This window comes from Centroberyx affinis, unplaced genomic scaffold (genome assembly GCF_046629955.1).
Source record: "Centroberyx affinis isolate AG114_WGS23_722 - 3 ecotype Tasmania unplaced genomic scaffold, CSIRO-AGI_Caff_v1 ptg001053l_1, whole genome shotgun sequence".
NCBI lineage: Eukaryota > Metazoa > Chordata > Actinopteri > Beryciformes > Berycidae > Centroberyx > Centroberyx affinis.
In genome coordinates this window covers 224,815-251,041 of record NW_027279606.1, presented here as the reverse complement: position 1 = coordinate 251,041, position 26,227 = coordinate 224,815, and the positions used below count along the sequence as shown (strand labels likewise).

Below are 26,227 nucleotides of genomic sequence, written 5' to 3'. Positions count from 1 at the left end.
TAATTATTGTGAGATCAGTGATTAAACTGACTGTCACTGTAGTGATTCTGTTGCAATGGAATAAACTCTTTCAGTGAATAGTGAGGTGGCTCTTAAAAGAGCCGTTGTGGGGAGTGACGGCAGGAGAGTTTAAGCTCGCTCTCCGCGGATGCGGCGGGCCAGCTGTATGTCCTTGGGCATGATGGTGACCCTCTTGGCGTGTATGGCGCACAGGTTGGTGTCCTCAAAGAGGCCGACCAGGTAAGCCTCGCTGGCCTCCTGCAGAGCCATGACAGCGGAGCTCTGGAAGCGCAGGTCGGTCTTGAAATCCTGAGCGATCTCTCTGACCAGGCGCTGGAAGGGCAGCTTGCGGATGAGCAGCTCTGTGGATTTCTGGTAGCGACGGATCTCTCTGAGAGCCACGGTACCGGGCCTGTAACGGTGGGGCTTCTTGACGCCGCCGGTGGCCGGGGCGCTTTTCCTGGCAGCCTTGGTGGCGAGCTGCTTCCTGGGAGCTTTTCCTCCGGTGGATTTACGGGCGGTCTGCTTGGTTCTGGCCATTGTTCAAAGTTCAGCTGTTCTTCTTTACAGCAGAAGAAAACGTGTGGTTTGACGGTGAATGTCGGCTTTATATAGCCAACGCCGGGGCGCTGCTACACGCTGATTGGTCTGCCCGAGGGGAGGCGCGAGCTTCATCAGATCAACTAGGCCTATTGGAGGAAAGGCGCGTTGGAAGCCCGCCGAAAATTCAAACTAAACCACTAAACCACAATTCAAAGCGCTCCTCCACAGCAGCTGAGTCTAACGGCGGCAGAAAGGCTTTTACTATTTCCAATCACTTTTTTCACTCATGTGGAAAAGATAACCAGCAAAACCATGATATCAATACAAGACAATATAAGATAAGATTAAAACACTATGAACAAAAATAAACTGAAATAATTATGTAATATGTAATAATTAGTAGTTAATAGTTAAAGTAACACAGTAATAGAATATAAACACAGAGTGGAGTGTGAAGAATGAAAAACACATTAATTTCTATGATTTATTAAAAAATACATACAATTTATAAATAACTATACAAGCTATATTTACAGTAGTATACATGTATGAAGACATTCTAGCATTCATATGTATTTATGGTTCATTTATGTAGATGGATCTGTGTAGAATAATCTAAAGACAAAAGTAGAGGAAACAGAAAGGTGCAGAGTGGGAAATGAGCAGCATCCCAAAGCATCTTCAGTAAGACTGTGGAGTCAAACCTGTCATGAGTCCAGAGGATTAAAAAAGTATCAAACAAAGTACTGATCTCTTCACTCGCCACACTATGTAATGAAGAAGTATCAACATCTACAGTTTTACAATTTATAAAAATATGTCACACATAGTGTCACTTATCCGCAGTTATGTTTTCTATAATCTACAAAGAAATAAACAGCAGTTAACAGAGAAGCAGTAAACATTGTGGCCAGTTGATCGAAAAAGTAACTCAAGTGTTTTTCTGGTGTGTGTGTGTGTGTGTGTGTGTGTGGTGGGTTAATTAGCCACATCAACAACCTGGTATCAATTGTGATAGGCTTATAGTTTGTCATAACATTTAAAAATGATGCTCTTTCATGAAGGTTGTGGGTGGCTCTTAAAAGAGCCTTTTGGGTAAAGTAAAGCCGGAAGCTTACTTCTTCTTCGGTGCTGCTTTCTTAGCTGCAGTCTTTGCTTTGGGCTTGGCAGCCTTCTTCACGGCAGGTTTCTTGGCAGCAGCGGGCTTCTTCGCCGCCTTCTTGGGACTCTTGGTCGGCTTCTTGGGGCTCTTAGCCGATTTCTTAGCCGCTGCGGGCTTCTTCGCCTTCTTCGGGGATTTCTTGGCGGCTGGCTTAGCAGGCTTCTTAGCTGCAGCCTTCTTCTTCGGGCTCTTGGCGGGTTTCTTGGCAGCGGGCTTCGCGGCTTTCGGAGCGGGTTTCTTGGCAGCCGGCTTCTTGACCTTCTCAGCCTGCTTGGCGATCTTGAAGGAGCCGGAGGCCCCGGTCCCCTTGGTCTGGACCAGAACGCCTTTTACCACCAGGTTCTTGATGGCGATCTTGACGCGGGCCTTGTTCTTGTCCACGTCGTAGCCTTCGGCAGCCAGGCTCTTCTTGACGGCGGCCAGAGACACGCCGCTCCGCTCCTTGGAGGCGGACACCGCTTTAACGATCAGGTCACCGACGCTGGGGCCGCTCTTCTTCGGCCTGGGAGCCTTCTTCTTCGCGGGCTTAGCCGGGGCAGGGGCGGGTGCTGGAGCGGCTTCTGCCATTTCGTCTTCTCTCTCTCTCTCTCGGTCTGCTTCACACAGCTCTACAGAGTCTGACTGGACTGTTTGTCGACGCAGAGCAAGAGGCGGGACTTATACACCGTATGAGGACCGTGTAGACTCAACACACACAGCCGCACTGTCTGTCCTGTTGAAATGTGGCGACACTTGTGTTTTCTATTCCACATTTTAGGGATAAAAGACACAGATCGGAGCAGTTTTCAAGTGGAACTGTTATTGGGGCAGTGAGAAAACTTGTTTCCTCTCGGGATGACGTCATGTTTAGCGCCGAGGAGACTTTCGTTTTATTCAGGGAAGCTTCAAACCTCTCTGATACACCGGCACAGTGTTCAGCTCGCAGCGGGTTTTCTTCACATTTCGTCTCGTAAAATGGTTTAATATGCTTCACATTCCAAACAGCACTAGTTGTCCAGTAAGCAGAGATGTCTGACGAGGGAATAAAAGTGAAAGCACTGTATTGGTGTGATTTGTTTTGTTTTAATCGGCAGATTGTTTGGTGTCAGTAAACACACTGATCTGGCGGTGACTTCCTGTGCGAGATTGTTCCTGAGGCGTTTTCTTTCTGGCTTCAGTGAATGCTGCAGTCATGATTAATGACACTTAACCCTAGTATTATGTTAAAATGAACAGAAATCACTTATGTTTGGGGTTAAATTGACCCCAGCAATTTAAACCTACAAAAAATAAGTTTACACTTCAGAGCATCAGGTAACACAAAGCAGTTAGTCAATAATGAATAAAACATCAATAAAAAAGTAAATTAGTCACCAAAACAGTCTTTTAGAGAGCTGACTGGCAGAACATCTTCAGGTGAGATAAAACTCTATAAAAACTTGATAAAACTACACGTCTTATGCTAGGGCCCTAAAGTATGGGAATGTTTTTTAAAGATCAAAAATTGCATAGGAAAGTTACCTCAGTTATCAGTCAAAACAAAGAGGAAGAAAATGTGTGTAAAACTTGTGTATTTTCTCTATAAGTTTGTATAAGTTTTTTGGATATAAATTTTGTATACAACACTCTTGTATACAGAATGTGTACAGGACCTTGAAAACGTGTCATGTTACACTTTATGTTTACCAGTTTTCCCCATTAGGAAAAGTAATCGAGTATCAAGCTGAAAAAATAATGCTAATCATGTTTTTAGAGACGTTAAGTGTCTCTAATTTTACATGAAAGTAGGCCAAACATTTATTTTTTTCCAATGGACACAAACAACCTGACTATATAATACAGCTAAACTTCTAATGTACTGTGATCCAACCTGCTGTGCTCTCTAGTTTAAGTCCATTAGACTGAAACATCATTCTGTATTTATCTGTTTTTTTCATGGAAAACTACATTTTAAACCAACGGGTAAAAAGGGGAATGAAGCTCATTGTTTGTGGTTAAGAAGGCTGATCTCCCCAAAATTGGACTATTCTTCTTTCAGACACTTCTTTCAAAGGAGTGTGCCTTGGGCTCTTCCTTTGGGGAGATCAGCCTTCTTCCTGAATTTCCCCAAGTGGATCAATAAAGTATCTTATATATCTTATCTTATGCAAACCTTGACTCCAAAGATCAACTTATTTGATACCTGGTAAGCAAAGCAGCTCATCAGCCTCATTCCATGTACCTTTTAAACCACTTCAGCCTCTTTACTCTGTGATTTTATTCAACAGCAGCTGCTTGGAGATCATTTGAGTTTTGGTTCCATTGTCCCTGATTTTATCCTAGTACTGAATCTGCTGCAAGTCACAGTGTTTCTGTTTGATACTTAATCCTAATTAAAAACTTTGGAATTACACTTTTTTTTGTATTACTATCTCTTACTATCTCTCAGGTCTATCTCAGATAGACCTGTTTCTTGCTGGATATTTTAATAGGAACAGAGAAAAGACAACTTGGGAAGTATCTGTGCCACAAATCAGACAAGATAAATGTATTTGTTTCAGGTGTCCATTGTTTGAAAACTGTGATAAAGTGTGTTAACATGTATTATCTACTGTCTTTACAAACATCTGTTTAATTTAATTTACAGACAGAATAATTCTGGTTCTTAAATGGTTCTTAGTGGTGCAACATCATTACATCTTACAAGCTTTGAATGATCAAGAGAGGCACCAATGAACCAACAAACTCTTAGTGAAACCAAAGTTTTGTCTTTTTTAATTTGTTATCTATAATTGTAATTTGTATCTATAATAACAAAGTAAAATTAACAAAATCTATTTCCTAAAAAAATAAACTGTTTCTGCTTGAATAGAGTATACCCCTGAGTGGAACAGTCAATTATGTGTGAAAATAGTGTGATTACATTCAACACCTTTTTGTTATGATTTGTTATGATAAATGTCACCCATTACTGATGGACAAACAGTTAAAACATGATTTAAGCAAAGGAAACCATTTGCAGCTGTAAACTAGAAATATTAGGAGTAGCATCATTTCAGGCTATATAGAATACAAAGTACAAATATTCTTAAAAAAAACGGAGAAAAAAAAAGGAGACACTTTGCTATTTTGCTCTGAAGTTTTGATGGACAAGATTTCCCACCAGTGAAAATTTGAGGCCAAAAATGTTATTTGGGCAAATAGAGTGAAGCTATAGCTATAGAAGCTATAGTGTGTTTAATTCATGAAGATGGGACACTCTTCTCTGTAGCAGTCCCAATTTGTGATTTAGGCTGATAAGTTGCATGTAGCCTATATTAACATAAAACATATTGCACAGTGCAGCTTTGAACTGTTAAATCCACTTCCATCTGTGTAAGTGAAGGGGCTGAGAAGAGTTTCAGTCTTTAAGAAAATTGAGGCATAGAGTGTGTGTCTATGTCTATCTTTCTTTGTAGTGTAATTTTAAGAGTTTTTAATGTCATTTGAACTGACAAATTATGTATTTTTTGTGTTTTATGGGAAGCACATTGAATTTGCCTTGTGTATGAAATGTGCTATATAAATAAACTTTGCCTTGCCTTGCCTATATGTACCATTCAGAGGTTGAAGGGCAAGACAAAACATTGAAGTGACTTTTAAAGAGCTGTAGTAGTAGTAGTAGGTTATAAGTATGTGTGTGTCAAGTAGCGCACTGATGCTGGGGTTTTCACACTCAATAGTTTCACATTTGTATCAAGAATAATACACCATCACCATCCAAAGGAAATCCAGTCTATTTATCTGTCTGCCTAATCTTTCCGTATCTCTCTGCAGGGCACCATGTGTAATGACTGTGTGTATGCCACCTGCTGTACGGCCTGCACTTGGTGTCAGATGACCAGAGAGATGAAAAGAAGAAACATCCAGATCGTTCTGGTCAGCGCCAAGAACACATGATCTCTGACCCCTCTCCTCAATCGGCACCAGTCTGTCACCGTCAGGTCACATATTTTAATAAACCACAACCCATATTAGAGTTATTTATAGAGCTTAAAATTAAAGCAAGCCACTGGCCAAATTGTGGTAGATTTTGGCCATGGCTAGCAAAGTAGCCAGCCTGTGTTCAATCTTTCTTTTCTAAACTACTTTGGCAGCTAAGAAATTAAATTGGTGGAGCAATTTCTGAAACTACAAGCCACTGATAAGTTGCACGTTGGAGTTTTAGTAGTGCAAACTAAAATTTAGTTATGCAAAATTATGCAACCAGAGCTTCTCTGGAGGCAGAAATAATCTCAGTGGTTAAATTAAACATCAGTGGGCGGAGCCAAATAGCCCCTGATGCAAGGTGGAAGTTGGGGTGGGGCTACATGTTGGGCGGAGCTACACATGCAGCTCTGCCCCCTTCTTCTTGTGCTTTCAAGACTAGACAACACACTGCCACCCTCTGGTAGAATCTTACCATTACAGCTCAAACAGATCTCTGGACTTTCTTTGTACATCAGTCGTTAAAAAGTTTACAAGTAGAATTTCAAAAATAAGTCTTTAGTTAAATAAGAACCAGATTATTCATATCTTATTTTTTCTATATCTAATATGTATATATACAGTATATATACAGTATATTAGCGCCGCCTCAAATTCCAGCTTGAATCGAGGGGTACTTGTTTTTTTCTAGCTGTAACGTTGGACTGAATTAAAGTGAAAAAGGCAAGACCTCCGCTCTTTGATTGAATCTGTGATCCCCACACACCACAGGACCCGTCCAGACATCGGGTCATAAATGTCACACGTTTGATATGATCGGGGCGGCTCATTGAATCTGTAAAACCTTCACATTGACAGATAATCTGTTTAGACTGACCAAGCCTCACATCGGGGATTCCCATCCCGATCATTGTGATGTTCAGATATGGCGTTAACAGGCCTATTATCCTCTAGTTCCCAACGTAACTTGCGGTCTGAAAAATTGTGGTTCTTTGGCTCCGCCCACTGAGGTTTAACTCAAGAAATAAGATTATCTCTGCCTTCAGAGAAGCTCTGCCTTCGAGAAGTTTGTACAATTAAAACTCCAATTTGCAGAGAAGTTAGATTCAAGTCTTGATTACATGCAACAGTTACTGTCCTTTTGCTTATTGTCATCCCATTAACAGGCAATTGTTCCTGAAATTCAATAAGAACAGTAACTTGTCTTGATGTGTTCACTCAGGAAGTTCTTGATTCTCAGTGTGAAATTTCTGTAGCCGTGCCTGAGATTTCTATATACAGTGTCTGTTCAAATGTATTGTCATGTAGTTTTTCTACTTTGTTTACTCTTTGCTTGGTTCTATAATCTGGTTCACAGCACCTGTTTATAATCATGGTACTTGCTCTATTAATAATATATGGTATATCCTGGTCCCAACAAGTCAAGAATAAACCCAAAATGTAATCTGGCCTTTGTAATCCGGGCTCTTAGGCTGTGGAGCTTTGGTTGGTAAAATACGTCACCTCTTAAAAGTATTTTTTTACAGACAGGTTTTCATATAATACACTACCAGTCAAAAGTTTGGACACACCTGATTGAATGTACTATGTTTTTCATTATCTTAAAATCATTTTGATCTGAATGCTTATGCTTAAATGCTTGAAATTTGTTTCTTAGACACATATAAATAGTGAAGTTCATCCTATGTATTAATTTATTTCCAAAGCTTTTGTCTTTCCATCAAGACAAAGGGCGGCTACTTTAAAGAATCTAAAATTTAAGAGAGTTTTGATTTGTTTTGTGGTCACTGCATAATTCTGTTTATGTGATTTCATAGTTTTGATGTCTTTACTATTGTTCTAAAACGTGGTTGTGTATGTTGTTAATTTGTTTATTCAAGTTGTATTTGCCAGTTTTATTATTTTGTGACTCTGTAATGCTATCATTTGTCTAATTTGACTATATATGATTTGACTTTTATCTATTATTGAGATAAATGGTAGGTTCTTGAAAAAAATCACAATCATTCACTGCTGACTTACAATTTTCAATCACTCCTGCAATTCTAATGCAAAATAAGACAAAAAACACTGCAAATTCCATTGCAATTTTTGATAATAGCAGTCTGCAGTCATTTTGGGCCACAATATTCACTAAAAAGCCCCCCAGAAATCCTGATGTGACTGATCTACACTGTTAGAAGAAAGTGTTTTTAAACCCAAAAAGTGGTGGCAACTCTGCTACCACCACTTTTTGGTGTTTCAAGACAACATAGAGTGTTACAAAACACGTGACTCGTGACTGTTTTTAGATCCGAAAATGGTGCTTTGAGGCACTCAGGTCACAGAGTTTTTAAACCTGATATAGGTGGACATACCAATGAGATAAGTGATTTGAAACACATTTCAGAGATTCAAACCCCTGATTATAGAGATTTGAACGACTGCACAGTGTTTTGAGGTCTGTAAAACCTGGAACTCTAAAACCTAGTAAGGTGTTTTGAGATCTTATATTCCTCAACTCCAAACACCACTATGGTGTTTTGATACCTTACTTTCATGGACTGAAAACACCAGTACAGTGTTTTAATAGCTGACTTTCATGTACTCCAAACACCACTATGGTGTTTTGATACCTTACTTTATGGCATTTCAGACCTTTCCGCATGTACTCCAAACACCACTATCCTTGACAGTACATTTTGTTTTACATTGTTTCATATGGTTTCATATCGATACACCCTCATATGGTGTATCAACCAACTATTTTACCTATTTCTCAAATATTGTTCAATAAGGTCAAATAGATCCGTTGTTTGAGGAAAAAGTCGGCCGGCCCGGTGCATGGCAATGATGAAATATGCTGCCCAGAGCAACAGCATGGCTCTTTGATGTGTTTAATAGTTTTTTGTAATACAATGGAGTTCTAGGACTACAGGGACATGGCTTTATTGGGCATCGGCTATATGGACAAATTCATTGATGCTTTTGTTATTTTCATAGGATTTGTTGACGGTAAGAAATGAAAAAAAGAATGAAGAAAAGAAAGAAAGAAAGAAAGAGTCTTGTAGCTCCACGTATACACATGAACAAATTGTGGTTTTCAGTCTTTGTGTCTCATCTGATCTGAGCATGTCTGTGTGGACACAGAGTGAATGCATGTTTTATTCTAAATGTTATATAACCATTCAAGAAATTTTCAATAGTTTATTGCTCAGTATTTGAACATTTCAATAATTATGGCAGATAAAAAAAAATACGACACATATTCAAGGCATCAGTTAGATGAACATCCAAGTAACAGTTGAGTTTAAACATTTAAACTTTTTAGTATTTACATATTGCATTGTTGTATTCCCATATTTCCATATTACAGAGGCTTGTTTTGTCTCACTAGCCGGCAAAAGTAGACTAGACATAGACTCCAACGTTGTGGCCAAAAATATATCGCATCCGTAGTGTTTTAGAACTCCCATAGAGAATGAATGGAAACGGGTTTATAGCAGTGTCACTACCACGTGACCTGGTCCCAATATACAGCACCTCTCCTCGTTAGTATAGTGGTGAGTATCCCCGCCTGTCACGCGGGAGACCGGGGTTCGATTCCCCGACGGGGAGGAATCTGTTTTTCAGCTGGATGGAAGGAGGATATGAACTCATTAATGGACTCTGTTTATAGTCCAACAAAGAAATCCTTGCCCTGACTAAAATTACAGTCATAGTTAATTCTAGAATTGTAAAGCTACAGTAGCTGAACTGGTAAGTCAACCAATAGTATGTTGTTATAGCTGTTTAAAGGTGAAGCCTATGCGAAATACAACAAATGGTTCTTAAGAATAAAAAACAAATGCTTTCTGGACGGTGAAAAAACAGCTTGAACATGTCTGGCCACAACACAAACTGACCCTGCTATCTTTGAGGGAGCTTGTCATGCTTTCATATACAGCGTGATATACTGTATATTACTGTCATATCAGATGTGTTTAGTATGAATTGCATAAGGAACGGTCCTTCACAAGACAGATGCATCATGTGTGTGTGTGTGTGTGTGTGTGTGTGTGTGTGTGTGTGTGTGTGTGTGTGTGTACATACACACACTATACAGAGTTGTAAGGTAAACAGAAGATCCACTCAATGGATAAATGTTTCCAGCAGCAAAAATGTGTCACAACAGTTGGATTGCTATATGGATGTAAATTTTACTCCGTGTTATATTAAAACCAATGCAGCAAAACCTCAGAGAACAGATTTTCCCATAACAAATAATGTGAGTATACGAGCTCTTTGGTGAAGTAGTGAGTGGCCCTTAAAAGGACCTTTGGGTGTATGTAGTTGGAGGCGGTTTACTTGGAGCTGGTGTACTTGGTGACCGCCTTGGTGCCCTCGGACACGGCGTGCTTGGCCAGCTCACCGGGCAGCAGCAGGCGGACGGCGGTCTGGGATCTCCCTGGAGGTGATGGTGGAGCGCTTGTTGTAGTGAGCCAGGCGAGACGCCTCACCGGCGATGCGCTCGAAGATGTCGTTGACGAAGGAGTTCATGATGCCCATGGCCTTGGACGAGATGCCGGTGTCGGGATGGACCTGCTTCAGCACCTTGTACACGTAGATGGCGTAGCTCTCCTTCCTGGTCTTTCTGCGCTTCTTACCGCCCTTGCCGGCGGTCTTGGTCACGGCTTTCTTGGAGCCCTTCTTGGCGCTGACTTGGCGGGTTCAGGCATGACGAGATGTCGATACTTCACAGCAGAGAATGAGGTCAAAGGCGCAGAGCGGATGGTTTTAGAGGCAGCTGATGCAAATAGAGCTGTGGCTTTCCTACTATACGATTGGTAGAGATTTGCAGCCAGACTGGGCATGCGCTACACAAGGAACTTTCTCCCACAGAACTAGAACGCATAGATATTCCCATTCAAATTAATACGACTGTGTTGCTGTGTTGTTGGCTGGCCTGGTACACTAAAGATTAGCAAAAAAAAAAAAGGACTATAAAAACTTTTGAAACGCAGCATTTGTGCATGAAATTCATAAAGTCTATGCGTTTTCATGATGAAATCATCACTTTGTTGAACATGTCAGTGTCAGTGAGTTAAACATTACAACTGTCTGATTGTCACACACTGAAGACAAACTCAAAACGCTCATTTTCATGGCAACATGATGAAAGTTCAAATTCCTGTTTTATGCCAGAGATTACTATGATGCATCAGTAACGTACCTTTCTATCTATTATATTTCTATGTATCAAATCATTCAATTCCACACAAAGACTTAGTGACTGCAACCGCGCGTGCTTGGTGGCTATCAATGCACTTAAGAGTATTCTTAACAAATTGCACATGCAACCAGGACCAGGAGGCAACTCGCTATTTATGCAACAAAGGGATTGAGATTCTGGATTCAGATTCATGAACTAAACTCATCCTGAAAACCAGGTTCCACCGAGATTTGAACTCGCTGGATTCAGAGTCTAGAGTCCTAACCATAACACCACAGAACCACAATATACACTGCTGTCTCTACTGGAACAATTGCTTATTTCATATGGTATTAGACCTACTTATATTTTCACTGCTATTTATAAGATAATGCATAGGCTTTATTTAGTAAGAATTGCATAAGGAGATTGGAGGGTGACTCGACATACTGGGAACTGGAACGGGTGAAATAATCATGGGTTGAAATTATAACAGAAGACAATACGGGTCCATGCAATTAATATGAATGAGACTGGATTTATACCTCAAGTGACATGTTTCTCTGGTATTTAAGGACATGCACACAGCATTGTGACACTTCTGCATAATACTGAGTTATTACGGTTAAGGCTCTGTATTATAAACGAACAAAGAAAATACTCTTTAAATGAAGTGGGCGGCTCTTAAAAGAGCCTTTGCGTTGGAGTATGAGATGGTAAATGAAGTTAACCGCCGAAGCCGTACAGAGTGCGGCCCTGCCTCTTCAGAGCATAGACCACATCCATGGCGGTGACGGTCTTTCTCTTGGCGTGCTCGGTGTAGGTGACGGCATCACGGATGACGTTCTCCAGGAAGACCTTGAGCACACCGCGGGTCTCCTCGTAGATCAGACCGGAGATACGCTTGACTCCGCCGCGGCGAGCCAGACGGCGGATGGCGGGTTTGGTGATTCCCTGGATGTTATCACGGAGAACTTTACGGTGACGCTTGGCGCCTCCTTTTCCGAGTCCCTTTCCTCCCTTTCCGCGGCCACTCATTTTCGATGCGTTTTCTTTCAAAGCAAAAAGAAACTGATACAGAATTCTAGAAAGCTTCAGTACTTAAACCCTCTTTGCGGACCTAAATGAGGAAGGGAAGAGCGCGCTTAGATGGGCGGCGCCAAACTCCCTCAAACAGTCCTTCCCCACATTTTTTCAAAGGCTCTTCAGCTGTGGCAAGTTAGCAGAGACTATCAGCAATCGCGTTTCCGGTTATGCGACTTTGCCTTCAAAATAAAATTCTAACCAATAAAACCAATAACCAATAAAATAACCAGTTTTATGACTTGGTGTTTGTTATCGTGTCTAAATGTGTCTAAATCATAATGTTTAATCAGCAGTTTCATGAGGATGTTGTAGCTGAGTCATCAGGGCAAACTGACATTTTCAAACTTGAAAAAAAGAGTAACTAAACATGAGGTGTCCAGAACAACAAAAATCATATGAAAAAACTCACTGGAATGATTACATTAAATATGAAGTGAAACTGGATAGATGGCATCTTAAAGAAAACACTGTTGAAACCAGTGGTTCACAATCTGTCTTTACATTCTGTCTCTAATGAATCACTTTCTAACTGCAGAACTTATGACTTCAACATGACATGGTGAGAAATTATTATTTTCAAAAAGATAGCAGATACAACACAACTGACAACACATTTTTGGTGTGTCTGACATGATTTCTTCTCTTAATGTTTCAACAGTAAAAATACACAACTTGGTTGAACATAGCATTTCAACAAAACATTAGAAAATACGACTTGAGCATATATGTGTTTAACTTAACTACATTAGAATAGAATATTAATGCAATTATTGACTGGAGGGCTTTCACCCACAAACAACAAAACTGACACAATTGCTTCACACTTCAACTCAGTGCAAAGTTATACGGTTATAACCTGAAATTGTATGTTAAAAAGGCTTGAATTAGTATATGATAAAGCCTCAATCATATCTAACATGCAGACACAAGAATCATGACATTTTCAGCATGCTGAAATAACCTGAAATATTGTGCAGCATGTTTAAATCATCCCACAATATTATATTTGATTATATTTGATTGTTGCTTTATGTTGATTTCATTCATGTTTTAGTTGTGTAAAGAACGTATACAAAGTGGGATCTTTTAAATTCGAGTGATGTATGACGTCAAATTGGCGGTCAGTAGACAAAGCAACACAGTCGGGGCTCTCAAGATCACTCATTCCCTTTATAAATTTGGAGCTCAAAGCCGTTTTGTTTGTTACGGAAGCCGAGAACGGCCTTGCTTACAATTATTTTTTTAATGCCATCTCGAGATCACGAGTTTTGTTATCTCGAGATAACGAGATAATCAACCCGTTATCACGAGAAAACAAAATGTCGTTTCTTCCTATTACTTATAATGTTTATCAGAGATCAGGAGTGCCATGCCAGCATGCATAGGGCGTCTTGACAACTGTAGCAACTGATTTTTAAGCTGGAAATGTAACTGCAGCAAACAAAACTACACATTTATGCTTCCTGTTCAGTTATGAATCCTCCCCGATAGTCATGACAGTGATCTGAAGGCTGAAATCAGGTGTGATCAAATGAACCAGACACTCTTTCGAGTTCTACATATTATCCCGTGATCTCGAGAAAAGTCGTTTTCTCATGATAAATTATCTCGTTATCTCGAGAAAACGAGCTTTGTTATCTCGAGATAATTAACTCGTGACCTCAACATAAAAAAAAATAATTGCAAGCACGGCCGTTCTCGGCTTCCGTAGTTTGTGCATATCCCACATCATACAATGTTCCAAATGAGCATAAGCTCTATAGCTGAAGTGGCAGCAATCTTGAAAATCAGTTAAGACATAGTAGGCTACATAACAGATACAAGTATTTTATAGTTGTCAGCATAAATGTTAGAACTAGTAAGGAAAACTCTTTTGAAGTGAGTGGGTGGCTCTTAAAAGAGCCTTTGTTTTGATGTGAGGAAAAGCTGGTCTCGTTTACTTCTTGGCGGGCTTCTCGGTCTTCTTGGGCAGCAGCACCGCCTGGATGTTGGGCAGCACGCCGCCCTGAGCGATGGTGACTCCGCCCAGCAGCTTGTTGAGCTCCTCGTCGTTGCGGACGGCCAGCTGCAGGTGACGGGGGATGATACGGGTCTTCTTGTTGTCGCGAGCGGCGTTTCCAGCCAACTCCAGGATCTCAGCGGTCAGGTACTCGAGCACCGCCGCCAGATACACCGGGGCTCCGGCACCGACACGCTCGGCGTAGTTGCCTTTGCGCAGCAGTCTGTGAACACGGCCGACGGGGAACTGAAGACCGGCACGAGACGAGCGGGTCTTTGCCTTGGCACGAGCCTTGCCGCCGGTTTTACCACGTCCAGACATTTTCGTTATTTTCTTGTGATTGGAGAATCAAAGAATGGTTAGAAGTTTTTGGGAACCGGTTTATATGTCCCTCGCTGCTTGTTCATTGGTCAGTTGGGGCTTCAAAAACGTCGGCCAATCAGAAAACTGCTGGTGTCAAGTTAACACAGCAAATAACACTTCCGTTGTGGACCGTCTTGGATTTTCAAAATAAAACGTTTCATGACAAACTGACTAAAGTTTACAGAGAGGATTAGAGCCACATGAACAATTTATTTAATTTCTAAGATTAATCTCAGTGTTCTGAGTTTAAAGTCAAATAAAGTCATAAAGATTCTCAGAACTCAAAAACATGTTTCACATGTGATGGGTTTAACTCTCCTGTTGTGTTCCGGTCAAATTGGACTGATTTACAAGTTTTCTCTCTGAAAAATGTAGTTCATTTAATCTGATTGTCATAAGGTTCTATGACTTTGTCTACACAGGGCATCTGAACACACAACATATATTTTGATAATTTTCATTAAATTTTGGGTGTTTCATTTAACTTTTGTACACCTGTGGCCGGTCATTAGAAATGAATGGGTGAGACTACAATTAGTGTATAAAATTGAGTTCAGGCACATGCCCATTCATCAGATGGACACACTTCCTCTCCCAGACCCCCGGAACCTTTCCCCAGTAGAATCTTTCCCCCACGGGAACCACACCTGTTGGCATTCTCACAAACAATCGCAACATTGTTTCAATAATATATAGAACCTTTCTCGCAGCTCTGGTATATAAAGCTTTTTTGAGGCCTTGCTCAAAATTCATTCTGTGGCAGCACAATGATCAAACAATATACTGTGAGGCTCTTGATCTTATCTTTGATCATGACACTGGTGAGGAGGAGAGAGGCCAGGAAACTGACAGTGAAGATGCAGTAAAGTTTCCATGTGTAGTTTTGGGCCTATGTCCTTTCTCTACTAGACAGATGTTATTTTGTGCCACTATTTAAAAATTTGAAATGGTTTCAAAACAAATGTTAAACTTTGGCACAAAGTAGGCTGTGATAAATAGCACAATATGTTTCATCTGAGTATTTGTTATAGTTAAAATAATCCATACATTATGCTATTTTTACTCAAAAACGAGTTGTATGAGCTCAGGTCAATGAGGCCTACAGGCCATAAATAGCAAATAGAAGTTCAAAACTTGTAATGTTCACAAGAGCTTAAGTTGATAAAAAGATCTAAGACAACATTAGGTGATAATATATGTATTATTATGGATTTGTAATCAGCTATAACGGGGCGGTCATTTTGGACCGGGAACACATAATTAACATGAAACAAACACAACAGGAGGGTTAAAACTTTTTACTGTCATAAACATGGTTCCTTTTATTGCCATAACATCCTCCACACTGGGCATCACAACACAAAAATATCACGTTCACAATGTTTAGTGAAGAGGAGCTGTTTCATTCAAATTCAATCTGTGTTGTTTCAGGTCATAGAAAATGAATGACGAGCAAACATTTTGCACCTAATTAGTGGCTAATATACTTCACCAGAGTGCATTCACTTTATGTAAAACTACTTTCGTTTTACATTTTCGTTTTTGTGATCTTGTGTTTTTCATGTTATTAGTTACCAATAAAAAGTGCACTCTTTAATGCTGGAATATAGCACATTAATCAAATAATAATTGTAATAATAACAAAAGCACCCCCCACCCCATACGTATTTAACACAAAACAAAATAAAATCAGACGGCAATATTGTGTATTTAAGCTCCACACTGGTGATGTGTTGATCACTTTTTTACCTATTCCTCCCAGCTTTGAAATAACTGACATAACATTTATTTAATCTTAAATACTTTTATCTTCCACTTATTAACTGTTGGAAGAATATATTCCGTTTCATCACCACACGTGATTATACCAAAGGTGATCACAATCAAATATCAGTTAAGTATTGGTTGGAAACACAAGTGACATGGTGAGAGTACGTTAATTTTGTGTTACACTATTTAGACGTAATTATTGTGAGATCAGTGATTAAACTGACTGTCACTGTAGTGGTTCTGTTGCAATGGAATAAACTCTTTCAGTGAATAGTGAGGTGGCTCTTAAAAGAGCCGTTGTGGGGAGTGATGGCAGGAGAGTTTAAGCTCGCTCTCCGCGGATGCGGCGGGCCAGCTGTATGTCCTTGGGCATGATGGTGACCCTCTTGGCGTGTATGGCGCACAGGTTGGTGTCCTCAAAGAGGCCGACCAGGTAAGCCTCGCTGGCCTCCTGCAGAGCCATGACAGCGGAGCTCTGGAAGCGCAGGTCGGTCTTGAAATCCTGAGCGATCTCTCGGACCAGGCGCTGGAAGGGCAGCTTGCGGATGAGCAGCTCTGTGGATTTCTGGTAGCGACGGATCTCTCTGAGAGCCACGGTACCGGGCCTGTAACGGTGGGGCTTCTTGACGCCGCCGGTGGCCGGGGCGCTTTTCCTGGCAGCCTTGGTGGCGAGCTGCTTCCTGGGAGCTTTTCCTCCGGTGGATTTACGGGCGGTCTGCTTGGTTCTGGCCATTGTTCAAAGTTCAGCTGTTCTTCTTTACAGCAGAAGAAAATGTGTGGTTTGACGCTGAATGTCGGCTTTATATAGCCAACGCCGGGGCGCTGCTACACGCTGATTGGTCTGCCCGAGGGGAGGCGCGAGCTTCATCAGATCAACTAGGCCTATTGGAGGAAAGGCGCTTTGGAAGCCCGCCGAAAATTCAAACTAAACCACTAAACCACAATTCAAAGCGCTCCTCCACAGCAGCTGAGTCTAACGGCGGCAGAAAGGCTTTTACTATTTCCGATCACTTTTTTCACTCATGTGGAAAAGATAACCAGCAAAACCATGATATAAATACAAGACAATATAAGATAAGGTTAAAACACTATGAACAAAAATAAACTGAAATAATTATGTAATATGTAATAATTAGTAGTTAATAGTTAAAGTAACACAGTAATAGAATATAAACACAGAGTGGAGTGTGAAGAATGAAAAACACATTAATTTCTATGATTTATTAAAAAATACATACAATTTATAAATAACTATACAAGCTATATTTACAGTAGTATACATGTATGAAGACATTCTAGCATTCATATGTATTTATGGTTCATTTATGTAGATGGATCTGTGTAGAATAATCTGAAGACAAAAGTAGAGGAAACAGAAAGGTGCAGAGTGGGAAATGAGCAGCATCCCAAAGCATCTTCAGTAAGACTGGAGTCAAACCTGTCATGAGTCCAGAGGATTAAAAAAGTATCAAACAACAAAGTACTGATCTCTTCACTCGCCACACTATGTAATGAAGAAGTATCAACATCTACAGTTTTACAATTTATAAAAATATGTCACACATAGTGTCACTTATCCGCAGTTATGTTTTCTATAATCTACAAAGAAATAAACAGCAGTTAACAGAGAAGCAGTAAACATTGTGGCCAGTTGATCGAAAAAGTAACTCAAGTGTTTTTCTGGTGTGTGTGTGTGTGTGTGTGTGTGTGTGTGTGTGTGTGTGTGTGTGTGTGTGTGTGGTGGGTTAATTTGCCACATCAACAACCTGATATCAATTGTGATAGGCTTATAGTTTGTCATAACATTTAAAAAAGATGCTCTTTCATGAAGGTTGTGGGTGGCTCTTAAAAGAGCCTTTTGGGTAAAGTAAAGCCGGAAGCTTACTTCTTCTTCGGTGCTGCTTTCTTAGCTGCAGTCTTTGCTTTGGGCTTGGCAGCCTTCTTCACGGCAGGTTTCTTGGCAGCAGCGGGCTTCTTCGCCGCCTTCTTGGGACTCTTGGTCGGCTTCTTGGGGCTCTTAGCTGATTTCTTAGCCGCTGCGGGCTTCTTCGCCTTCTTCGGGGATTTCTTAGCGGCTGGCTTAGCAGGCTTCTTAGCTGCAGCCTTCTTCTTCGGGCTCTTGGCGGGTTTCTTGGCAGCGGGCTTCGCGGCTTTCGGAGCGGGTTTCTTGGCAGCCGGCTTCTTGACCTTCTCAGCCTGCTTGGCGATCTTGAAGGAGCCGGAGGCCCCGGTCCCCTTGGTCTGGACCAGAACGCCTTTTACCACCAGGTTCTTGATGGCGATCTTGACGCGGGCCTTGTTCTTGTCCACGTCGTAGCCTTCGGCAGCCAGGCTCTTCTTGACGGCGGCCAGAGACACGCCGCTCCGCTCCTTGGAGGCGGACACGGCTTTAACGATCAGGTCACCGACGCTGGGGCCGCTCTTCTTCGGCCTGGGAGCCTTCTTCTTCGCGGGCTTAGCCGGGGCAGGGGCGGGTGCTGGAGCGGCTTCTGCCATTTCGTCTTCTCTCTCTCTCTCTCTCGGTCTGCTTCACACAGCTCTACAGAGTCTGACTGGACTGTTTGTCGACGCAGAGCAAGAGGCGGGACTTATACACGGCATGAGGACCGTGTAGACTCAACACACACAGCCGCTCTGTCTGTCCTGTTGAAATGTGGCGACACTTGTGTTTTCTATTCCACATTTTAGGGATAAAAGACACCGATCGGAGCAGTTTTCAAGTGTAACTGTTATTGGGGCAGAGAGAAAACTTGTACCCTCTCGGGATGACGTCATGTTTAGCGCTGAGGAGACTTTCGTTTTATCCAGGGAAGCTTCAAACCTCTCTGATACACCGGCACAGTGTTCAGCTCGCAGCGGGTTTTCTTCACATTTCGTCTCGTAAAATGGTTTAATATGCTTCACATTCCAAACAGCACTAGTTGTCCAGTAAGCAGAGATGTCTGACGAGGGAATAAAAGTGAAAGTACTGTATTGGTGTGATTTGTTTTGTTTTAATCGGCAGATTGTTTGGTGTCAGTAAACACACTGATCTGGCGGTGACTTCCTGTGAGAGATTGTTCCTGAGGCGTTTTCTTTCTGGCTTCAGTGAATGCTGCAGTCATGATTAATGACACTTAACCCTAGTATTATGTTAAAATGAACAGAAATCACTTATGTTTGGGGTTAAATTGACCCCAGCAATTTAAACCTACAAAAAATAAGTTTACACTTCAGAGCATCAGGTAACACAAAGCAGTTAGTCAATAATGAATAAAACACCAATAAAAAGTAAATTAGTCACCAAAACAGTCTTGTAGAGAGCTGACAGGAGCTCACTGGCAGAACATCTTCAGGTGAGATAAAACTCTATAAAAACTTGATAAAACTACACGTCTTATGTTAGGGCCCTAAAGTATGGGAATGTTTTTTAAAGATCAAAAATTGCATGGGAAAGTTACCTCAGTTATCAGTCAAAACAAAGAGGAAGAAAATGTGTGTAAAACTTGTATATTTTCTCTATAAGTTTGTATAAGTTTTTTGGATATAAATTTTGTATACAACACTCTTGTATACAGAATGTGTACAGGACCTTGAAAACGTGTCATGTTACACTTTATGTTTACCAGTTTTCCACATTAGGAAAAGTAATCGAGTATCAAGCTGAAAAAATAATGCTAATCATGTTTTTAGAGACGTTAAGTGTTGAATGGGGTCAAAATGACCCCAAACATAATAAGAGGGTTAAAAGATATTTTGTTAAAGTTTGTGATATTCTCTGATTTTACATGAAAGTAGGCCAAACATTTATTTTTTTCCAATGGACACAAACAACCTGACTATATAATATAGCTAAACTTCTAATGCACTGTGATCCAACCTGCTGTGCTCTCTAGTTTAAGTCCATTAGACTGAAACATCATTCTGTATTTATCTGTTTTTTTCATGGAAAACTACATTTTAAACCAACGGGTAAAAAGGGGAATGAAGCTCATTGTTTGTGGTTAAGAAGGCTGATCTCCCCAAAATTGGACTATTCTTCTTTCAGACACTTCTTTCAAAGGAGTGTGCCTTGGGCTCTTCCTTTGGGGAAATCAGCCTTCTTCCTGAATTTCCCCAAGTGGATCAATAAAGTATCTTATATATCTTATCTTATGCAAACCTTGACTCCAAAGATCAACTTATTTGATACCTGGTAAGCAAAGCAGCTCACCAGTCTCATTCCATGTACCTTTTAAACCACTTCAGCCTCTTTACTCTGTGATTTTATTAAACAGCAGCTGCTTGGAGATCATTTGAGTTTTGGTTCCATTGTCCCTGATTTTATCCCAGTACTGAATCTACTGCAAGTCACAGTGTTTCTGTTTGATACTTAATCCTAATTAAAAACTTTGGAATTACACTTTTTTTTGAATTACTATCTCTTACTATCTCTCAGGTCTATCTCAGATAGACCTGTTTCTTGCTGAATATTTTAATAGGAACAGAGAAAAGACAACTTGGGAAGTATCTCTGCCACAAATCAGACAAGATAAATGTATTTGTTTCAGGTGTCCATTGTTTGAAAACTGTGATAAAGTGTGTTAACATGTATTATCTACTGTCTTTACAAACATCTGTTTAATTTAATTTACAGACAGAATAATTCTGGTTCTTAAATGGTTCTTAGTGGTGCAACATCATTACATCTTACAAGCTTTGAATGATCAAGAGAGGCACCAATGAACCAACAAACTCTTAGTGAAACCAAAGTTTTGTCTTTTTTAATTTGTCATCTATAATTGTAATTTGTATCTATAATAACAAAGTAAAATGAACAAACTCTATTTCCTAAAAAAATAAACTGTTTCTGCTTGAATAGAGTATACCCCTGAGTGGAACAGTCAATTCTGTGTGAAAATAGTGTGATTACATTCAACACCTTTTTGTTATGATTTGTTATGATAAATGTCACCCATTACTGATGGACAAACAGTTAAAACACGATTTAAGCAAAGGAAACCATTTGCAGCTGTAAACTAGAAATATTAGGAGTAGCATCATTTCAGGCTATATAGAATACAAAGTACAAATATTCTTAAAAAAAAAATATATATATATATATATATATATATATATATATATATATATGTGTGTGTGTGTGTGTGTGTGTGTGTGTGTGTGTGTGTGTGTAGATATATAGATATATAGATATATAGATATATATATACACTCACCGGCCACTTTATTAGGTTCACCTGCTTGTGAATGCAAATAGCCTGCTAGTCTAAACAGTGAATCATGTGGCAGCAACTCAATACATAAAGCTTGCAGACATAGTGAAGAAGTTTATTTTTTTGTTCAAATAAACATTAGAATAGGCAAAATGCATGCCACTACAACTCACCATTTGACTGTGGTCTGATTGTTGGTGCCAAACATGGTGGTTCCAGCATCTCAGAAACAGCTGCCCTCCTGGGATTTTCACGCACTACAGTCTCTAGAGTTTACAGAGAATGGTGCGAAAAACAAAAAAACATCCAGTAATCAAAAACATCTCGTTAATGAGAGAGGTCAGAAGATGGCAGAGAAACAGAAAGGCCACAAATGGTCAAATAACAGCTCTTTACCACAGTGGTGTGCAGAAGGGCATCTCTGAACACACAAGTTGTTGGCCCTTATGATAAATGGGCTATAGCAACAGATGACCAGCTGGTACTAGATAGGTGTACCTAATAAAGTGGCCGGTGAGTGTGTATACATATATATATATAATAAAAAACAAATGTTTTCTGGACTGTTTCTCTCACTAGCCGGCAAAAATGGGAACAGCGTCACCAGCCCATAGACTCCAACGTTGTGGCCAAAAATATATCCCATCCGTACTCCCATAGAGAATGAATGGAAACGGGTTTAGAGCAGTGTCACTACCACGTGACCTGGTCCCGATTTACAGCACCTCTCCTCGTTAGTATAGTGGTGAGTATTATAGCTGCTGCAAAGCAATGGGACGGGGCTGGGCAGAAGTTGTGGAAAAGTGGTGGAACAAGAAGAAGAAGGAGAATACTGAGCAAAACAAGAGGGACTAAAAACAAGCAAGTATAAAAATAAGTTTATAATGAGTAAAAATGATCAGTTCTGATATCCATCCTCCAACTCTGGGTCACTGAGGCAGCCTCTCAACACGTGGACCCGCTGAATCCTCCAGGTCTTTAACATAGAGGGCTTGAAGAGGGGGAGGTCGCTGGGGTCCTTGGTAAGGTGGAAATGCCAAAGGGCATCTTCCACTATCTCTACCAGTTCCCGTGGGGGTGGGATTTTCATTCTGCAGTGCTCACGAATGTGCTGTTTGGTGGGTACAGCTGGCACAATCCCACAGAAAGTGTAGGCCTCCTTCAACTTCTGCAGGTCACTCTGGTCCACCACTGTAAATGCTGCAGAGAGGAACTGACAGAAGGAGCTGTAGAGTGGGTGGTGCTCTGAGACACACTCTCTGGTCAACCGCTGCATACAGTGGAACAAGTCCAACTTCACAACAATGTCCTCATTAAAATGTTTTCGTGACGTGCAGGTGTTGGCCAAATTGCGAGAAGTTGAATCTGAAACAATGGCCTCAGTGGTCCTCCAGGAGTCCCAGGATAGGTGGTCATTTGGCTTTGGGTCCAACACCTTGAAGGCAGTACAACAGTTCCTGAAAAAATACAATACAAAACAAAAAAATAAATATCTGAAATGTGTTCTGACCATATAGAACAAACACATTCTATATGGATTAATGGATGGATTAAAATAAGACATAACATGACATAACATTAATGGATGGATTAAAATAAGACATAACATGACATAACATTAATGGATGGATTAAAATAAGACATAACATGACTGAAATAATTTGATTGCATACCTGCACACCCTCTGTTGTTGGGAATAGTTCCAATGACGAAGCTCTTGGTCATAGCTCGGAGGAAGCAGAGGTGGAGGGGCAGGGACCACTGCTGTATGTACCACTGCTATAAGACAGAAAATACAGTAGCCTATATTGTATATTTAGTGACCTAAAACAAGCCTAAACACAGTATTGCCCCCGCCACCTGTCCTGGAACTGAATCCTTTCCCTACATTTTAACTCATCAATTACATCTTCTTCTTGTAATAATTTGCATTCATATTAAAAGCTTTACAGTGCAAATGAAAATGCTATCTACTCATTCATCATTGTAATGTTGGGGTGATAAAAGATAACTGAATGTGTGAGGCTCACCTTCATCCAGTGGTGCCTCTTGCCTGTTTGGTACAGGGCCTGGAGGATCTACAAAATGCAATATAGTCAAAATAGAGCTCATATAGTGCACCAGTAAATGTGCCAACATCAGCTGACATTGAGTAATTTCAATTCTATTTACCATTGAGGGGCTGAACGGACAATGTCACGTTGGCTGGCTCAGCTGGAGCTGCTGTTACACCGCCACTGTGAACTTTGAGAAACAAGTGCTTTAGTCAGATAAATGTGATATCAAGTTTTCATGTAGGGTGATAATAATATCACAGCTTAAATGACAAGTAAACAACAGCTACATTAACTGATCTGAATCCTTTTTTGCAGAATATTAACTATTTGGTAAGAATTCAATAACATACTTTGAGCCGATGTTTCAGTGGGCTCAGGGAACACCTGCAGCAGTCGTGGAGGGACAGGAACAGTGGTCTTCACTGGGACTGAAGGTTCACCAGTTCCCTCCCCTTTGGTTACTGTGGCTCTTGGTGGACTCCTCGAAACCTGGACCTTGCGTGGTGCAGGAGGACCTGATGAGGTGAAATAGCAATTTTAGAGGATTTGAAACACCAGCCATGACATATTAAATTTAGAGTAATGTGCGCCTGATGTAATGATTATGAATATATTTACCACCTAAGGAAATGGGCACACATATGGAAGTGTCCCCTGGTTTAGATATTGCTGTGGAAGAAAATCAGAGTTTCTCTCCCTCCCTGATACAGTGTATAATATGCCTTATAACAAACACTATACTTCAGAAATATAAACTGTGAACTCACCATTCCATTACCCAATGTTTGACACAGTAAGATAAATGAATGCACAAATATTAATATAAGAAGAGAAACGTTAAAGACATTGGCTGGTTAACGTAGCTATTTGCTGCTGCACGATATGATGAAAACTCGAACATCAGCAGTGTATTTGTGTGCAATGGACTTGATACTGAATCTATTTACAGATCAATGAGCCACGGTGGGTCTGTCCGGGTCAGAGGAAAACTGTTTCCGCCCGGTTTCGAACCGGGGACCTTTCGCGTGTGAGGCGAACGTGATAACCACTACACTACGGAAACTGATATACTTACTTTGTTATGTATGGGTGTTTACATGTCGCAGTAGTAGACCTGCCAGCCAAATTACCACACTCACATTAATTTGAATGAGCATATCAGTTCTATATGATGTAGTTCTATGGGAGAGTTCTTCCTGCAGCCACTCCGCAGACAGGCGCTGATTCTAAACCAATCATATAGGAGGTACAGCACAGCTTCATTTGCATCAGCTGCCTCCAAAACCATCCGCTCTGCTCCTCTCAGCTCATTCTCTGCTGAAAAGTATCGAGATCTCATCATGCCTGAACCCGCCAAGTCAGCGCCCAAGAAGGGCTCCAAGAAAGCCGTGACCAAGACCGCCGGCAAGGGCGGCAAGAAGCGCAGAAAGACCAGGAAGGAGAGCTACGCCATCTACGTGTACAAGGTGCTGAAGCAGGTCCATCCCGATACCGGCATCTCGTCCAAGGCCATGGGCATCATGAACTCCTTCGTCAACGACATCTTCGAGCGCATCGCCGGTGAGGCGTCTCGCCTGGCTCACTACAACAAGCGCTCCACCATCACCTCCAGGGAGATCCAGACCGCCGTCCGCCTGCTGCTGCCCGGTGAGCTGGCCAAGCACGCCGTGTCCGAGGGCACCAAGGCGGTCACCAAGTACACCAGCTCTAAGTAAACCGCCTCCAACTACATACACCCAAAGGTCCTTTTAAGGGCCACACACTACTTCAACAAAGAGCTCGTATACTCACATTGTTTGTTATGGGAAAATCTTCTCTGAAGTTTTGCTGCATTGGTTTTAATATAACACAGAATAGGATTTACAGCAAAGCAATCCAGCTGTTGTCACACATTTTTGCTGCTGGAAACATTTATCCATTGAGTGGATCTTCTATTTACCTTGCAACTCTGTATAGTGTGTGTATGTACACACACACACACACACACACACACACACACACACACACACACACACACTTACATTTAGAGATTAGCTCTATATATTTGATGATGCATCTGTCTTGTGAAGGACCGTTCCTTATGCAATTCATACTAAACACATCTGATATGACAGTAATATACAGTATATCACGCTGTATATGAAAGCATGACAAGCTCCCTCAAAGATAGCAGGGTCAGTTTGTGTCGTGGTGGCCAGACATGTTCAAGCTGTTTTTTCACCGTCCAGAAAGCATTTGTTTTTTATTCTTAAGAACCATTTGTTGTATTTCGCATAGGCTTCACCTTTAAACAGCTTCACTATTGGTTGACTTACCAGTTCAGCTACTGTAGCTTTACAATTCTAGAATTAACTATGACTGTAATTTTAGCCAGGGCAAGGATTTCTTTGTTGGACTATAAACAGAGTCCATTAATCAGTTCATATCCTCCTTCCATCCAGCTGAAAAACAGATTCCTCCCCGTCGGGGAATCGAACCCCGGTCTCCCGCGTGACAGGCGGGGATACTCACCACTATACTAACGAGGAGAGATGTAATTTATGCACGCGAGTTCATCTCTTATTCCCACTGATGGTAGTTAGTTTAAATATTTTCTGTGGGTCCAAGTATTACAGGGATGGAAGAGATTCGTATTTTGTCTTAAAATGTGTACGGTGTCTGCATTATGTAAATAGGTGTGTGCGTGGACAAGGAGGTGATTGGTGGATCACCTTCCAGCGCCGGCACTTGATTGGCTACTTCAAGAGGAAGTCTGCTATATAAAGAGCCAAGTTGGCGTCGGTAGGGGCATCTCCAATCTCCCTCCTCTCTCAACTGGCCACACTTCTGACCCTGATGTTGTCTAAACATGGTTTTGTTCCCTTCTTTTGGAGTTAAAAGGGGTGGACTGCCAGTTTGGTTAACCTTATTTTATCATGTTTATTTTGGTTAGGGAAGTAAGTTGTTGTCATTTGGTTTCTT

At 41.0% G+C, this 26,227-nt stretch overlaps 6 protein-coding genes, 3 non-coding genes and 1 pseudogene across 9 annotated transcripts; 2 read left to right on the top strand and 8 right to left on the bottom strand.

Moving 5' to 3' along the window:
• Positions 1-114: 114 nt before the first annotated feature.
• On the bottom strand, positions 115-540 carry LOC139647151 (histone H3). Its single transcript, XM_071523004.1, has one exon. It carries the CDS (start codon positions 538-540, stop codon positions 130-132), a length of 411 nt encoding a protein of 136 aa, XP_071379105.1. The 3' UTR covers positions 115-129.
• A 1,117-nt stretch (positions 541-1,657) lies between these two features.
• LOC139647146 (histone H1-like) lies at positions 1,658-2,272 on the bottom strand. Its single transcript, XM_071522998.1, has one exon. The coding sequence runs from the start codon at positions 2,270-2,272 to the stop codon at positions 1,658-1,660; it is 615 nt and encodes a 204-aa protein (XP_071379099.1).
• A 6,882-nt stretch (positions 2,273-9,154) lies between these two features.
• trnad-guc (transfer RNA aspartic acid (anticodon GUC)) lies at positions 9,155-9,226 on the top strand. Its single transcript has one exon. It is a non-coding gene; the product is annotated as a tRNA-Asp (tRNA).
• Positions 9,227-9,951: 725 nt separating this feature from the next.
• Positions 9,952-14,205, bottom strand: LOC139647142 (histone H2A-like; annotated as a pseudogene).
• LOC139647154 (histone H4) lies at positions 11,526-11,837 on the bottom strand. Its single transcript, XM_071523007.1, has one exon. The coding sequence runs from the start codon at positions 11,835-11,837 to the stop codon at positions 11,526-11,528; it is 312 nt and encodes a 103-aa protein (XP_071379108.1).
• A 2,134-nt stretch (positions 14,206-16,339) lies between the features above and the next one.
• Positions 16,340-16,750, bottom strand: LOC139647152 (histone H3). The gene has a single exon (XM_071523005.1). The coding sequence runs from the start codon at positions 16,748-16,750 to the stop codon at positions 16,340-16,342; it is 411 nt and encodes a 136-aa protein (XP_071379106.1).
• Positions 16,751-17,779: 1,029 nt separating this feature from the next.
• LOC139647145 (histone H1-like) lies at positions 17,780-18,518 on the bottom strand. The gene has a single exon (XM_071522997.1). The coding sequence runs from the start codon at positions 18,511-18,513 to the stop codon at positions 17,899-17,901; it is 615 nt and encodes a 204-aa protein (XP_071379098.1). The 5' UTR covers positions 18,514-18,518; the 3' UTR covers positions 17,780-17,898.
• A 5,738-nt stretch (positions 18,519-24,256) lies between these two features.
• Positions 24,257-24,329, bottom strand: trnav-cac (transfer RNA valine (anticodon CAC)). The gene has a single exon. It is a non-coding gene; the product is annotated as a tRNA-Val (tRNA).
• A 277-nt stretch (positions 24,330-24,606) lies between these two features.
• On the top strand, positions 24,607-24,981 carry LOC139647148 (histone H2B 1/2). Its single transcript, XM_071523001.1, has one exon. The coding sequence runs from the start codon at positions 24,607-24,609 to the stop codon at positions 24,979-24,981; it is 375 nt and encodes a 124-aa protein (XP_071379102.1).
• A 741-nt stretch (positions 24,982-25,722) lies between these two features.
• trnad-guc (transfer RNA aspartic acid (anticodon GUC)) lies at positions 25,723-25,794 on the bottom strand. The gene has a single exon. It is a non-coding gene; the product is annotated as a tRNA-Asp (tRNA).
• Between the last annotated feature and the right edge of the window lie 433 nt (positions 25,795-26,227).

Excerpts from the sequence above, each read along its gene's own strand:
- LOC139647152 (XM_071523005.1), bottom strand. The coding sequence starts at position 16,750 with ATGGCCAGAACCAAGCAGACCGCCCGTAAATCCACCGGAGGAAAAGCT.
- LOC139647151 (XM_071523004.1), bottom strand. The coding sequence starts at position 540 with ATGGCCAGAACCAAGCAGACCGCCCGTAAATCCACCGGAGGAAAAGCT.
- LOC139647148 (XM_071523001.1), top strand. The coding sequence starts at position 24,607 with ATGCCTGAACCCGCCAAGTCAGCGCCCAAGAAGGGCTCCAAGAAAGCC.
- LOC139647146 (XM_071522998.1), bottom strand. The coding sequence starts at position 2,272 with ATGGCAGAAGCCGCTCCAGCACCCGCCCCTGCCCCGGCTAAGCCCGCG.
- LOC139647154 (XM_071523007.1), bottom strand. The coding sequence starts at position 11,837 with ATGAGTGGCCGCGGAAAGGGAGGAAAGGGACTCGGAAAAGGAGGCGCC.
- LOC139647145 (XM_071522997.1), bottom strand. The coding sequence starts at position 18,513 with ATGGCAGAAGCCGCTCCAGCACCCGCCCCTGCCCCGGCTAAGCCCGCG.